The sequence below is a fragment of the Nesoenas mayeri genome (genome assembly GCF_963082525.1).
Source record: "Nesoenas mayeri genome assembly, chromosome: 2".
In the NCBI taxonomy this organism is placed as follows: domain Eukaryota; kingdom Metazoa; phylum Chordata; class Aves; order Columbiformes; family Columbidae; genus Nesoenas; species Nesoenas mayeri.
The window spans coordinates 24,726,965-24,744,247 of NC_137543.1; the positions used below are offsets into that span (position 1 = coordinate 24,726,965).

The window sequence follows — 17,283 nt, forward strand, 5'->3', positions numbered from 1 at the left end:
AATCCTGGAAATGTCACCAGGTTTACAGCCAAATCCAAAGCCCCCTAAGGTTAAGGAAAAATACACTAAATGGGAATCACAATTTCCCTTTAATTTGCAATTGCATCCTTGCCAATAAATATTCTACACAATACTGTTCTTTTGTTCCTGTACCCACCAATGCACATGCAATCTATAAAAACCTGAATCTATTAAAATATCATATAGATAACAAAAACCAGAATAGCATGGATCGCTGTAAAAATAGCAGTGTGGAGACTTGGATGCTTCATGAGAACGCATCTTTAAGACTGAAAGAAAATACAGTTCCAAAACCAGATAAATTTTATGAGCATCTAGAAATATAATTATGTTGCTCCAGGCAAGCTCTTATTCATAAAATATCAGCAGTACAGCTCTCCCTCCACCAAGAACTGAGTCACGCACTGAAGCTAGTTCACTTTGCTTAATATATTCTCCTTAAACTTTAACATTACATTGAAAATCTGCTGTGATTCCAGGCCTCTACTCAAGAAGTGCAGTAACATGAAAATCTTTTTAAAGTAAATAGTACATGTTTAGAACCCTGACTTTGCTGTTTTTTCTTTTTCTTTTAGGAAATTGTTGAGTTTAGTGTGTAACTTCAAATTGATTTTAAGAGCTACATTACGTATCTAACACTTTCCCAAGCTAATGAAATACATCTGTCCTTGGCTAAACCAACTGGGCAAAGAAAGGCGATGGGTTTTTTTTAAGGTTGTTTGTGTCACTACAAGACAAGGTCAAAAAGTTTCAAATAAGTAATTAACTTATTGGTTTTGAGTCACTCTGGTTCCTGTATTACTCCTCAGGTTTCCATAAATCTCTTCAGAAAACATCTAATATACAATCTGGTCTATAAAACAGAAAACAATCTATTTTTCCAGCATAACTGGCTCAGTTAAAATTCAAGTTTATAAAGAAACATTTGTTTCAACCTTAATTATAAAGAAAACTTTCATCCTTTCAGAAGGGAAACCATTCACAGCAGGTTTAACACCATCCAAAGGATTACTCACTTTTGCATGTTTTCTTATCTGGATTAAGTCTGAACCCTTCTTGGCATCGACAAAAATAGGAATCATCTGTATTAACACATTCCTGTTCACAGCCATGGTCCTGAAGAGCACAATAGTCTGGTCCTAAGTGGGAAAAAATTGTGTCAGTAAGCCATATAATTGCTCAGAAATAAGCTAAGTAAAACCCAGTTAATTTGTTTTCTTTTTTCTAGCAGCAAGAGTGGCAAGAGTCCCCTTAACAGTTAATTCAGTACCTAGGAATGACCTCTACCCGCCTCACTTGTAATCTGAATTTGCTACTCTCTTCCAGCCACACATGGAGTACTCTGCTGGTGTTGGCAGGGTTGCACTCCTGAGCCGTGCTCCTTGTATTTCATTCTGAGAAGTCTGGAGTAATTCCCAGAGAAAACATTTGTCAGATATGCCTGACCATACTGATAACATTTACATTTTCAACCTCTTCTTTGTAGCCATGAGCATGAAAGCTTACTTTCTATTTTTGAAAGGAAAGCCAGGATTCTGAGATAATCATGAGACCTCAGGAGCTGGCAACCCAGGCCCAGGCCTGCTCGCTGATGCAGAGATCTGCTCTGGCATGGGTGTGAGTTGGTGATCATCCCCAAGATTCAATATGTAAACCAAATATGTAGAAATTTGTGGTAAAGATTTTAAATTTACAACATTTTAATCCAGTGATCTGAAGTTTACAGAGAGTGTGAGCTGTAATCTGAGCCAACAGTGTGCTCTCCCTACACAAAAAGCAAACCTCATACTGGTGCACTGGTGTACTCAGCACTGATTATGTTGCATTTGACATAGTTTGTCCAGTTCTGGAACAGTCCCTTCCCTTCTCTCCTCAGTTAAGGGGAATAAAATGAAGAGGGCTCAACAGAGCCCTATGAAGGCTGTTGGTACATAGTCCACATGGCTTGTGCAGAGAGCTTGAGCAATCTGGTCTTATTTAGTGTGATGAAGAGAAAGGTGTTTCACTGCAGCCCACAATTTCTTGTTGTAGGTGATGGAGCTAAACCCTTTTGGTAGTGTCAAATGATATAAGAAGGAACAATGGTCATCACCTGTGGTTTGGGTAATTCAGGTTGGACATGAGAAAAATTTTTCTCTAGAGGGATAGTACAGCAGTGAAATAGGTTGCCCAGAGAGGCTGTTGACTCTCCATTGAAGCTTTTTGAGACTTAGCTAGATAAAATCACAACTGACCCAGTCTACAGTCTGTGGCAGTTCCATTTTGAAAAGGAAGCTAGAGTAGATGACTCCAGAGATCCTGTCCAGCCAGCATTTGAAATTAGGTGTCTAGTCTGACAAGTCATCCAGATTTCCCGCATAGTAAAGGGAAGTACAGACACTGCCATGAATTCGTGTCAAAGCTGTGAGCAAGCACTTTCTAGAAGTACATGTCTCTTTCCCTTGATCATAAGGTCAGATGTCCAGCCTGGATTAGATGCCTTCTAAATGTTAAAATGAAGTGAAATAGATATCAAACATAATATGCAATGTAGTCTATAGGTTAACATAGTTTCTCATCCTTAAGACTGAAAGGCCTCCAAGGCTGTAAAAAGCACAGAAATGCAGTTCTGTATTGATGCATTTTTTGAGAAATAGTATCTGTACGCATTATTCAATAATATAAGGCTAAATTCACCACTGGCATCAGCAGTTCCACTCATGTAAAGCTAATGGAGTTTGTCTGCTTACAGACACAATAGCAACATTTCTTTATCAAGATCCATATTTTTTAATTTTGTACTAGGAACATACATTAAGGTTTTCCTTTCACACTTTCTGAAGTGAGTTATGACACTGAACACTGTGGAGGTTGTAGTTTGTTTTCCCAAGTAAGGGAATCCTTGGCAAAAGTACTTTCTGGTCTGTCAGTTCCCTTCCGCTTTATATTCCCTCCCAATTCCAGTCATTTTTGAGCTTGTTAGCCCATAACAATCAAATTTGACAAACAACAAACAAGCAAAGCTATGAAGTTGTTATAACCTGGTTGAAACATGGAAGCTATTGAGAAAAATCCATAGAAAAATAGGCTGCAATGTTTCCTCTGATTGTGAAACTATTTAATTTTAGCTTGTCTTACAAGCTGATTATAAATTGTCTCGTTCAGACATGGTTTTTTACCTAGCTGGGGAGATGACACTCTAACTGAAAAATCTGGATATCAAAGAAACTATGCAAGACAAAGCTTTTGATTTTTACTATTGAAAAAGGAGCCTGGTTTCATGTTAAAAGCTTCCTATTCACAGAAGAAAACCCTACTTCCTCCTCCTCCCCAAAAAATTACCCCCCAAAACAACTCTCATTGCTTTCATGACCTTTGGCTTGGAGGGTACTCCAACATTTTTTGTACATGACGCATTATTCAGTGTTCCCAGGACCAGTGGGCAGATTACTGCTGAGAACTGGAAGACATAAGAAGTACAAAGTGTTCATAATTTAACCTTATCACAACTTACTTCTGCATGTTCTTTTGTCTGGATTTAAAATGAACCCTGGGTGGCATCTACAGTAATAGGAGTCTTCAGTGTTAACACACTCATGTTGGCAACCTTGGTTGTCCAAAGCACAGTAGTCTACAACTGAAAAAGAACAAGACCAACACGTACAATTAGAAAAACAAAATTAGAACTATTATGTACAGAGATTATGGTACTAGTTACACACAGTAGCTATAGAAAAAGGAAAAGCTGATGTAATTTCTGTCCTGAAGAGCCTTTCTGCAAAAAGCAGTATGTGCTCAATACCCATTGGTACATCTGATTTGTCATGAGTCCTGGATGATTTCTCCTACCCTTTGAACATTTATCAACTCTTGGATTGTCAGAAGCCTTCTCAACATGTCTTCTCAAATCTGGAAACCATGTCTCAGTTAGTAACTCTGTCCAGATGTTCACACTGTAGACCAGGGCATAGCAGTTTGATTTAGTTCTGTCTCTCCAGTCCCAGTCCTGGAATTGCTCTGCTCTTCCTTAGTTCCCTCCCAGTTGTACTAGTTCTCAAGAGCTGTTCCCGTAGCCTGAGTATGGAGGAGACCCATGGCAATACCTTCTACACTGGGGACTCTCACAGTACATTCATTCCCTCTCATGTGCTCCAGAGTTACCTTGTGCACAGCAGCTGTGAAGCCTGAGAGCTTCAGGCTGATATTGACCACTGATATTGTGCTTACATAACGCCTTTTGCATGAGAGAAATAAAACATCATAACTAGTCCAGTCACTTATTTAATAAGTCCAGTCATTTATCACATAAAATCATATTTACGAGATTGATTGCTAAAAGGGTAACAAGGTAATGCTTCAGAGCTTACTCCATTCAGCCCATTCAAAAGTGCTGAAGAAGTGAAAAGAAGTGAAGAAGTGAAAAGTGAAAAGTTTTTTAAAAATTTCTTTGCAGGTTAAGCTGTTTCTTCACAGAAGTCTTAGAAGAAACTAAAGATAAGTAGCAGGCAGGTGTTCTCTCCCCGAAGAGCTGCCAAGCCCACATTAGGCAAGTTTACCTAATTCTTTCTGCAGAAGACAGTAACTCGCTCAGCTTCACACCGACATTTAACGAGACAGCTTCCCCTTCTTCGCCAAGTAATTTTTTCATTACTTTATACTGCTGTGCCTCCCAAATTGCTTTAAGAGGCAGTAATTTGTTTTAATGAAATCAGTTCCTTCTCCAATAGCTCTGACTTTGCAAATCATGTGTATACTTAGGTGTGTTAAGGTCAAAGTCATCTATTCAGGAAGGTAGATAATCAGTTTAGTTACTTTGAAAGAGCTTCTTTTAGCCCTCCAGAATATTTGTGTTGAATCAAGTCCCATCAGACTACTTACTGGCTTTTATGTGAGACCATTTTCCTGGCAAGCACCTTCCTCTTTCCAGACTGAATAACTTCATAGAAAAACATATTTACTGAATATATATTTCAAGGATATAATGTGTCATACAGTTAGTCAGCCTTCCTCTTAAATTAATTCTAACCACATGCATATTTTCAAGTGTTTTAGAAGATACATTAAGATATAAGTAGTCTAAAGAATAGATATATTTTTTCTATCCAGCATCATATCTGGGAAACAGCCCATATGGATCGCTCCATAAATTCACCTCCTCTTCTGCATTTCAACCCTACTGAAATGTGAATAGGATAGGATAGGATAGGATAGGATAGGATAGGATAGGATAGGATAGGATAGGATAGGATAGAATAGAATAGAATAGAATAGAATAGAATAGAATAGAATAGAATAGAATAGAACAGAACAGTTCCAGTTGGAAGGGACCTACAATGATCATCTGGTCCAACTGCCTGACCACTTCAGGGCTGACCAAAAGTTAAAACATGTTGTTAAGGGCATTGTCCAGATTCCTCTTAAACACTGACTGGCTTGGGGCATCGACCACCTCTCTAGGAAGCCTGTTCCAGTGTGTGACCACCCTCTCAGTAAAGAAATGCTTCTTCATGTCCAGTCTGAACCTTCCCTGGTGCAGCTTTGAACCATGCCCACATGTCCTGTCACTGGATCCCAGGCAGAAGAACTCAGCACCTCCCTCTCCACATCCCCTCCTCAGGAAGCCGCAGAAAGCAATGAAGTCGCCCCTCAGTCTCCTGTTCTTCAGAACAGACAAGCCCAAAGTCCTCAGCTGCTCCTCACAGGACATTCCTTCCAGCCCTTTCACCAGCTTTGTTGTTTAAGAGATGACTAAACACATCTTAGAAAGCTTTATTATCAACATTTGAGCAACTATGACCCTAAGTACGTTTAGATTACAATCTCTTGAGGGAGGAACTGTGCCTTCTTATAGCTATGCAACTCCTGACATACTGTGGACCAATAGGGGGAAAACAAACAAACAAACAAACAAAGCCCACATAAAACACGAACAAACCCCACACAAACAAACAAACAAACCAACAAACCCACCACCAGCAACAAATACACACAAAAACCCCACAAAACCAAAATCACCACAACCTCATTCTTCCAGGACTGCTTTTTCCATTCACATTAATTCTGGGGACCTCTTACTCACAGTAGTAGGTCCGTTGCCCTGCAAGAATAATGAGCATATCAACTTAAATAATGCCTTTCCACTAAGACAGTTAGGAAGTGAGAACATTCTCTCTTGACAGTTGCTTTTGAAGATAAGTATTATTTGCTTCTTTCAATAATTTTTTTACACAAATTCCCCTAATTCTGGGCAGGCTTAGCCTTGCAGACTGGCACTAGTCCTTTACTTGGTTTATAGAAAATATATACAATTTGTATAAGAGCAAAGCAGAATAATATTTTCCCATTTTTTTAAAGTTTTGTTATTTTTGCATATCTGTAATGAGTCATGAGATACACATTAGAATGCGACCATTACATATCTCACTGTTTTTAATGTTAACCCATGCCTATCTCAATAAGAAACTTTTACAAAGGATGAATTAATTACCTTTTTAGTGAGCAAGCAATTAATTCAGTTGCCATCTCCCCATGTCTGTTGCACCTTGTTTTTCTTGCCTGGAATTAGTTGGCAAGTGATGAGAGCCATCTTTTGCTTCCAGTGACCAGTTCTACACTCTTTGTGCTTACATTGCCCTTTGAACTGTGGACAGCATGGGTCACCTTTCTCTTATGTTGTTGTTTTACTCCTGTGATGTTTATACAGGTTACTCAGGCTTAGGAGAACGAAGTAAGAAGAAGGGTAGAAAAAAAGGGCAGGAAGAAAAGGCAACAAAGTACAAGCATAAGGAGGATGAAAAAGAATGTGAGAGAAGAGTAGGGCAGACTTACAGAAGACTCATAAGAACCTAGAAAGCAGCCCAAAAATGTAGCAGTGCCAGGACTGTCGAGAGGTGTCAGCAGCCAAACCACTGCCAGGAGAAGAGGTCCCAAGCCCAACAGCTGCAGCAATACGAAGACAGTCTTCCACCGGTTCCAGGAAAGAGAGGACAGCATGTCCAGCTGCACTATGAAGGTGGAGAGACTGAGTGTCCAGAGAAAGAATAGCTCATTACCACCAAACTTCAACCAACAGGATATTTTTTTTATTTGAAAGGAGAGCAGCTAACACGGAAAGCTGTTTAAAAAGGCAAAGTGATAGTGCTCTGCCAGCCATACCTGTCACTGAGACAGTTTCAGACAGTTTCAAATATCATTTAGTTTACAAATTTGCTCATGAACTGTGTGTTGCAAACACTCAGAGTGGTTGGCCATTCAGCGGTCACTTGGAATGGATATGTTGTGAGCTTCTGGTTATGAGATTTTATTTAATTATTGCCATTCAGGTAACTGGGCAACTCGTGTGTCAAGGAAGCAATTAGTATTGCCTTTGATCCTTAACCAGAGAAATTAGTCCATCAGAAAAGAGGAAGACAACTTAATAAACCTGCCTGTGAGAAGAGTTTTCTTCACTTTCTCATTTACTTTTGCTGGAGTTAAAATTTTAGAAGTCTTAGATATCTTAAAGAGAAACCTTTGGCTCTTTGAGACGATGATGTGTATGTCCTACTGAAATTCTCTCTCCATTCTCTGCATGAAGAGGACAGAGTAACCTTAATGAGGTCACTTCCAATCCCTAACATTCTGTGATTAAGTCACTGCTTTTTGCAAAACTGTTGTTGTACTTAGTGATCTCTGGTATATGTGTACATCACAATCTTCTTATGATCCTGCTCATTTAATAATAAATAATTCACAGAAAGGAACAGTTAACTAGCTTAAGAGTTATGAAAACTGAGAGTTATCACTACTGATTCAGTACTATACACAGTCTCCTTTACAAGATTTTCAAGCAAGGATGGTTATTCATTGGTGATCACATCTGCAGAAGCTGTACTTCCTTGGTAGTAGCATATTCCTTAAAAATATCAAATTGTTCAAATCTGAAAAGTAAAACCCTGGAAACTGACAGCTACTACCTTTCACAGAAAAATTAGCACCAAAACTGCAAACTACCAGACAATCTTTTCCTGTTCAGGAAATGTAGCAAGGCTAAGTTCTTAATGGGTAAAACATGATTAACATACATTGAACTGTTCACATGCATCAGCAAGAAATGAAAAAGTTAAATGGTCAAATAAATGCAAAAGAAAAATGAAAAACAGAAGTGCTAATAATATGCTTTAAAATCACAATTAATACTGCTAATTATTGCAGGGATATGAATAGCATGAGTACATGGTTTTTGATAAACCAAGTATAAATGAATAGAAATCAAGTGGAGAGGAAAGACAGCTATAAAATGCAAGATACCATAATAAACCCATGCATGAACTGTATTTTGAAAATAACTGAAAATAATAGAGAACATGAAAGCTTCAAATGTCATCAACAGAACTTAAAACAGGCCTATATCTCTACATATCAATGACAATAAGTGAGGAGGTATAAAAAAATGTTAAAGATGTATCACACCTTCAAATAGTTCTCTTCAGACTTTGCAGAGAATTGATTAACAGGCCAAAAACAAGTGATACTGCAAGAAATATAATAAATGTCATAGAAGTATTTTGAAGCTTTTAATAAGAAGAATAGACTTCGTATTATAGAGGACAATATCAGGTTTGATATACAAAGAATTTTACTAAAATTTATTTTTATCGCTACAATGCTATGGTATCTACATTCCTGGTAAGAATATCTTGGGCTGTAAAGCACCTCCAACTTGATGGAGAGAAAATAGCAACAACAGTTGATGACAGTAAGGGTGAATTATTTCAGACTAGAATATATGGTAGGAAAGAACTGAGGATGAAAGAAGCTGCCAAGAGAAGTACAAATCAATAGCAGAGAAATATATGCTTTATCCTAACATATGTAAAGGTCATGAGGATTAGCTAAGGTTATTTTATGAACTTCTGTGGAGCATTAGATGTAGACATTTGGGCCAGAACATCTAACAGGCCATCTTGCCTAAACAGTCATCATTAGCTACATTTTCAAAACAATTCAACTTCAGAAAGCAGGTTCGTAAAATGGTATATTAGTGTACGGGGGATAAATTATGTTGAAGAATTTAAACACTCCTATACTGAGATAATGAAGCTACAAGTACGAGAGACACTTTTGAAGAGTAAGTACAGAGTGAATGTTCTTCAAAACCACATACGTTATCCTAGGTCTAAAAAACCTCAAAACCTCATTTGTGTGTCCCATTTGAAACTGCATGCAGAAAGTTCACTTCCCTAAACTGTCATCTATTTTGCATCTCAAAATAGACTTATTCTGCAAGGTAATAGCTCTGTGAAGGTAATAAGAGACAGATTACATAATGTTAGAGTTCTTTAAAATGACAAGAAAGAGCAAGCTGCCTAACAAGAACATTGTGGTGGCCTGAGGCAGATTTAGGGTGAAGGATTCACTTCCAGGGATTTTCAGCATGTGTTTGAAATTAAGCATGCATTTAAGTGCTTGCCTAAAGAGAATACCTAACAAATAAGGCAACCAGGACTCACTAGGGATTTTCTTGTGGTGGATACCAGAAGACAATATTTTACCAAAATGTAGCATGGGATAAAAACTTCCTGAGAAGGCTAATAGCCTAGTAAAAAAGTTTATGCTAAAAATATTTACTGTATATAAATGTGGAAGAAGAGTGAGCTACTTATATGGTAGTAGAGTCCTTTACTGCCTATAGTGAAAACTAAAGGCACATAGTGCTTGGGCTCTTATGGAGGGCTAAACTTTCCTTAAAGTCATCTTCCCCAAAAGAGCTGGAAATCTGTCCTGGCATGACTATAAATGCAAGTGAGAAATGGCAAGAAATTGTCTGCTTTCAAGTTTCTCCATGTATAACTTCTGTCTGAAGAGGAGCTACCAAGTTTGTCTGGATTTGTTTGCTTTTTAATGGTCACGTATATCATGCCAGTACATTACTGGCCACCTACATGGATCTAGAATAAAACAACTGATGTGTTCAAAACAGCAATGTCACTTTCTGTGTGAAATTCGTTGGAATAATTTTCCCAAGGCACCATTCATTATCAGTAAAGGTGTACATACACACCAATTTGTGTTCTTCCTTATCTACCACTGATACAGGAGATGAGAGCTTCCCATCATTGTCTGTGGCTAAACTGGGTACTAGTATACATTGAACTTCCCTTTGGTTTGTGTGAAGAGAGAAACGTGAATTGCTAAACTCATACTCACCAATACAATTCTTTCCATTTGCATGAAGCTCATACCCTTCGTAACACTGGCAGACGTAAGACCCAGGTGTGTTCACACAAATCTGCTCACAGGCATGTTTCTCCACAGCACAAAGGTCCTGAGCTACAAAACATAATTGCATGGAAATGAAATTCTTTTATCTTCTATAATGCACAGGCAGACTAGAGATCACAAATAAATTTCAGGAAGCTATGAACAGCTTTTTAGAGATGAGCTCACTCTAACACAGATTATGCCAATGTTCTGTTAAACAGTGAAACTCTTATGCCAGCAGGAACAACCATTCAAAGCTGAGGAGCTTTGATAACATAATAACAGAATACCAGTGGTGCCTAGTATAGTTGCTTGACTGTATATTTCTCTACAAAATCTGAAGGACATTTTTGGTTGATTTTTTTGGGTTTTTTTTGGGAAAAAAAAATTAAAAAGTGTTTATTTGTGGTGAAAACACAGCACCAAAAGACTTGGAGATATTTCATTTCTGGGTTTTATAATTTTTCAGTTTTGTGCAAAATACCATAGCAAGTTACCCCTCCCAAGCAAAAGGTCTCATTAGAAAAATTACTATGACAAATGAGGTCAGTTCAGCACCTGACTGAATGAAGCACATTGGGCTTTCTTTTCAATAGACTAAGGTTTCTGAGAACCCCAAGCTCCCCCAGTGAAATCTCTGGAAAGCAGAATACTTTGTGTTGCTCAGGATTAGGCCCAAATACTGCTCAACACGTAATGATCATTTACATCCACAAAGAAGACTTTTGGAACATGTCTGAAGAAACTAACCAAGCAAATATGAATTTTCTTTTATAGCTGTCTGCTTCATATCAAGCGGCATGATGAACAGCATAAACAGTCCTTTAACTCTCTTGTTCTAGTACAAATATCCACAAATAGATAATTTTCCAGCCTGTTTCAGCCACATTTCCTCTTTTGTACTATTCTATGTACTAATGTAAGATTCGAACATCTCTAAAGAAAAATGGAAGAGATTATGTTAAACAAACAAATACAGTGTAATGAGTAAAGAATAGCTATTATCTGACACAAGCACTCTTCTCTAGAAAAGTTAGGCCAAGTTTGTGAAAGGAGCATCCTTTACATGGATCAAAACCATGTTCATGGAATAAATATAAGAATATTTCAAGTTGAACAAAATAAATTTTTCCCTTAGTTTCCCCTAGTTTTATCCTGGAAGATAGCTGAGTTGCTTTTTGATTCCTTCAATGCAAGGAAATAATTGTTTTGGAAATAATGTTATAATGAAATGTTTCAAGAAACAAAACTATCAACTGTTCAACAGAGAAATGCACCCTTTTCCAGACTGAAGCATAGTTACCAATTCATTGCTGATTGAAACCATCTGGTTGAGAGCTTTTAAGAACTGGATACTTACATGATGTTCTCTCACAACATAAAAAAGGGGAACAGAATAATGAAAAAATAGTATAAAATTAGGTACATACCGTTCATCTCTTCTGCATTGTTTAATTTAGAAAGTGTTAAAATATACATGTAAGGAAACTATTTGTTCATGAAAGAACTGACAAATACATCCAAACCTTAGATAAATACATCTGGTTTATGTTGATCATTTATTGTACTAAACATAAACACAATGAAGATTTATTTTACTTAGAGGTCAAGTGAGGAACATGTTGTCTCCGTGCACTTGTAGGCAATCAACACACAACGAAGGTAACTAAAATAGTCACAGACTGTGGGTTTTTCTGTCGCCATCTTTCCCTTTATCCCCAGAAATAAGCTGTCCAGCTTGGCCAGGCTTGGTGCCATTTCCTAATGAATTTTGTTACTTCTCTGCAGAGTTTTTCAACATAATGGTCTGACCTTGCCTTGGCTACTACTGCATCATCTTCCTCCACCTATGATTTGCACCATCCATTTGCACATTTAAGGCCAGTTTGATGGCTCTCAATATTAAATTTCCAGTACTAATTGTTAAAATTAGTTTATAGGTTGGTGATGTAGAAAATGTCCATTAGAAGTAGGCTACAAACACATTGAATGATCCATTTCCCTTTCATATTTAGCAAACTGCAATCTAGTATTATCTGACTAATCATCAAAGCAAGTCCACAGTCAAGCAAATAATGTGTGACAGGTAAGTGGGGAAAACTAGTATAAGACTGAGTCATAGCTAGAAAAAAAGTAAAGCAATGCAGGAATGGGCTTTGAAAAATGGTAGAAAAGGAACATTTTGGGGGCTGCTGTGCGTGGGTCACCAGTAGGAAAATGACACACAATTCCAAAACTCTCTTGGAAATTAATCTGTAATTTGAAGCAGCACAGTGCTCAAAAGCTGAACTACTGGCTGATAAAAACTATGGGAAGGTAACACAAGAAGAGACACAGTAAAGAAAGATTTTTTCATACTTGTAATTAATTTTTTTAATTGACTCAAAAAAATCCAGTTGTCAAAGTTGATGTTAGGGGCGAGGACGGGGAAAAAGTGTGAGTGGAAAAAAAAAAAAGGCAATTTTGAATGTCAAATAATTTCTGGAAAATTGAAAGCAAAATATTAATTTCTTAGATATTCCTTAAGAAAATAAATAGCATGAGAAGGCTTTAAAATAAAGGCTTAAAGGATACGAAAGTTTTAAATGAGAAGCATGGTAAGAGGGACACAATGGGAAGAACAGAATTAAAATGTGATTACACAGTTGGAGCCATCATTTGGGATCCTGACCATGCTCTTTCTGAAGAGCTGTAGCAAGTATGCAGAAGCAGAGAAAATAGGCAGTGTGAAAAATTGTTCTTGTCACTATTCTTGTCTTGGCTCAGTTGCTAAACCAAATAATAATTAGGAAATATTCCAGATTGGACTGATTTTTTTTTGCATTTTCTTGAAGAAACAAAAACACAAATTAAATGTTGAATTTGATCCATTTAACACAAAACATTCCCCTATAATTCACACATATGCATGTGACAGATGTCTACATTTGGTGAAGGATGCTGGTGAGGACTAGAAAACAGAGATTCCTAAAAGTAACTCAGTCTATAGCTTGACCTCACAGGAGGTGAACAGCTCAAAAGCTGCTGTAGCCCAAAGGGTTTGAAGACACTTCCACACAGCAGTGAGAATGCCCAAATCACTCTGGTGCTGATGTTCTTTTGCTCCTATTCCTCTCGACTAAGGCTCTGACTGAAACTGTGTCTCACTGCATGTGCAAGGACTCTAATACCCAACCTGCAGAGTCACCTCAGATACTGACACACTCCCACTTTTTCAGTGGTCATTAAGCATTTGACATAAAATACAACACTAAGCAAGAGAGACTCAGAACCCTCTAATCCTCAGCTACCTGATTATTTTACACCACTCTCCTGAGATGTGGAACATGTGAATTCAAACGCAAGGATAGGATTTGAGCCTGCACCCTTCAACTTAATTCTAAATTATCAGTTGCGAGGGTTCCATCCTATGCTCTCACCGTGACTGTTTCCAGCTTTTTGAAGAGGTGTTTTCCAAATCTTTTCTTTTGGCTAGAATCAGTTTGGCAAATTTTACTTCAATCCATGCACTAGCATGGGATTAAAAAACGTCATTTTTGGAAATTAGATTTTCCACAAGTAATTAAAAACAGTATTCTATAATTTTCTTTAAAAAAATGGTGGATACAGAAATAAATTTGGCATACCTATCTAATGTAGCCTGCTATTAATCACTAGGAAGCAATTTAAAATGGACAAAGAAATATTGCTTACAAAGATCACAATTGAAGCGAAATACAGTTTGTTATTATAAAATTTAAGGCCAGTAAATTAGAACTGAAAAAAGTCAACCACTTTACATAAGGAATTAAGAGCATAAGCTAGACTTAGGAAACTATTATTTGAATGGTTGCAAACCTTTATACTTCAAGCAGCAGCTTTCCAGGAAGAACCTTCCAGAAGGGCAAGTTATTTCACAGTTCTCTAGTATGGGGTTTACTGCACCTTAGTACTGACTGCTATCTAGACCAATTACTAAAGCAGCTGGATTCACTTGATGTGAGATGATAAGTCAGTTCTTTCTTTGACTGTTGCTTCACTGTTGAACTTATCACACTGATAAAATTCAAATGCAATGTTAAGTAGTTACAGTGTACCTCTGTAGAGCTGTGTATAAAAATTAGCTTCACATATTTCAGAAGGCTTTATAAAAACTTCATTTGCACAAAATAAGAATTACTTCACCTTTTCAAACACTTTTGGATGATTACCATTAATTATATACTGAGCTCAGCCCTTCTTTATGAGCCCAACATGTGACGTTAAACACTTTTTGGGAGCACAAGAGCAAAACGTTAAGAAAGACAACATACTGCTGCAGGTCTTCTGGTCAGCATTCAGAATGTATCCCTGTTTACATCTGCATACGTAGGAGCCAGGGGTGTTTATGCAGAAGTGATCACAGCGATGCTCAACTATACTGCACATATGGGGCACTGAAAAACAAAAGTAAAGGGTTATTAACTGCTGGTCTAACTTACGTGTGGTCACAACTAAAACAGAAGAAAAACTGGTGCAGAAAATTTTACTGAAGTAATTTATAAATTTCAAATTATGTGTTGACAATAAGGACAAAACTGGAAGCTTAAGCCTGCAAGACTGTAAAAAACAGTGACAAACAATACTATGTATAATTCCTAAAAAAAAGTAGGAATTTAGGGGAGTTTTTGTCTGGTTGACATTGATGGCATGGTTTTGGACATGAAATTGCATGTGTAATGGAGATATAAACAAAATAAAATTATACAATAGAGTATATGGAAACACTAATTACTTGGTGGTCCCAAGAAGACAATGAAATAAAACTACCACATTCAAATTTAGAAAATAAGTGGAATTTAAATACAAACTGTTCTAGAGAACATTTAGTTTATTGAATGAAGGAAATCACCACACAGCACAATACTAAAGAAGACTGAGAACAAAACAAATCTCCTTGCCTATTTATTGATGTTGAGGAACATACAAGCAATACATGATGATGCTGAGGTCATGCACCTCCAAGATTCAGTAAGTGGGAGCTGAGCTACACTCCAGCGTGTAAGTCTTCCTGAGTTTATTTTTAATCTGTTTGTATTTTATGTCTCTAATAGCAAGTAGTAAAATGCAACAGACTGAGACAGTAGGAAAGAAAGAGAGTCATGGAACCATTCTGTCAAATTTGTTGCTGAACTATTTTTCTCCAGGTCAGTGTTTGGGAATTTAGAAATCTCCTTGATGTTTTCTTTCCACTGGAGCATTGCTTGTATGAAATTTCTGTAATATATAAGTGAGTTACTTTTCAGAGAACATTGGAAAACAATTTCTTTTGCTCAACAACAATTAGGGACTGATGTGCTCTTTATTGCACTAGGTGGACAAAGCTCAACAGTTACAAAATAGATACTAAAACTAATCTTCTAGCAGCCACGACAGAAGCCTGATAAATAACATGTGGTATGTGTGGTACTTGCAGAAAAAACCCAGTGGTTTTGAGATGCATACTGTGTATCTGATCTTTGGAATGGTTACTGGAGTTATGTCTTTATTACTAATATAAAAACCACCACAATTCCCAAATCTCTTAATCAGCTTTTTGGATCTCATAATTTTCTGCCATAATAAAACTTCTCAAGTACTTATATTTATGTGAATACAGACCTGCCAGGACTTCTTGTCTTTTCATCTTTCTGGCATTTTGAAAATGAAGTTTATGACCTCTCATGCTTTCTAAACAGAAGTTTCCTCCTGGCTATATTTCACTAGCTTTCAACATCAGGCATAGCTTGTTATGACCAAAGAAGCACTTTCAAATATGACACATTAAAAATATACTCATTTCAGTAGTTTCAGCATCAGAAAATCTTACCATATACTAATGCTATAGAATGTAAATCTATATGGTTGGAAAAGAGTACTAAAAACTAAAGAAAAAAAAAAGAAAAAATAAAAGAGAAGAAGAAAGAAAAAAGAAAAAAGAAGAAATAAGAAATTAAAGAAAAAAAAAGAAGAAGAAGAAAGAAGAAAGAGGAAAAAGGAAAAAGAAAAAAAGAATAAAGAACAAAGCAACGATAGGTGTCACATTACTTCAGTCCCTTCTGAGAATATATTGTTACCATCTGTTACCAATCTTCCATATACTATCTAGTGAATTTTTTTACAAAGTGTCTCTGTTGCACCCATTTCAAGGAATCGGTGCTCTGGTCATCAGTCAGATTTCTGTGGAGAAGGAGGCTGCTGCCTGCATCATTTCTGCAACTTCATTTGTTGCAGGAGGTGTTTGGTGGACACAGCCAGGGACTAAAGTAACAGAAAGGGTGATCTCATAGTTACGGGATTTGAACGGGAGCCTTGTGAATTTGATTTTATGTCTATGTCACAGGGTCCTTATTTGATTTTGGGCAAACCAATAATATCAGTATCCTCAAGCAAACATCAACCTTCACACTGTATGTGTTCAGCTAGAGACTCCTGAATCCGGATTTGCAGGAATGCAGGGCACTATCAGCTGCCAAGTGAAGGGTGTAGAGCTGTGACTGGTATGTCATATTAGTCTAAAAATGCTAAATGCCCTAGAAAATCAGATGAGGCATTGCACTCAGCCAAATATTTAAAGTTAGTGGGAAATTTTGACAGTCTTAATCCTGTTCCTGTGCCTCCATTCCTCCCATGTAAAATGGAGATGACACCATTTTCTACTTTACAGGAAAAAAATAAAGAATTTATTTGCTTTTGACTGCTCCATCCCAGTTTCTGTCTTTCTCACTCCTATTCACCCTCCACCTCCTTTCCTGGATTCTGTTCCCATTTCTGCTTCTCTTCAGAGTTTTCAACTCCTGTCTCATTTCTCATGCCTCTGATTTCTCAGGATGCTGTTTAGTTCTTGTTTACCTTTCTGACTGGTAATAAAAAGAGGCCTCTGGGATCCCTTGGCTTCAACTGCTGGTTTTGACACCCCCAAATCTTTAGCAGCCAAAGGCAGCAACTGTATGGAAAGTCTGACTCAGCAGAGGATGGAGTGTAGCCAGTTTATATGGATTCTTCCGTGAATACAGCTGCTAGGCACTGGGTAATCTCTGCCAT

General features: G+C 37.3%; 1 protein-coding gene across 1 annotated transcript in view; it reads right to left on the reverse strand.

Annotated features, from left to right (window-relative positions):
• The window catches only part of MATN2 (matrilin 2), a gene marked incomplete at its 5' end in the record, with an annotated part of 60,852 nt that overhangs the window by 26,764 nt on the left and 16,805 nt on the right, over positions 1-17,283 (reverse strand). Inside the window, 4 exons of the mRNA XM_080340337.1 lie at positions 1,038-1,160; positions 3,515-3,637; positions 10,189-10,311; positions 14,535-14,657. Coding sequence (XP_080196463.1) covers positions 1,038-1,160; positions 3,515-3,637; positions 10,189-10,311; positions 14,535-14,657 — 492 coding nt within the window. The remainder of the gene's footprint in view (positions 1-1,037; positions 1,161-3,514; positions 3,638-10,188; positions 10,312-14,534; positions 14,658-17,283) is intronic.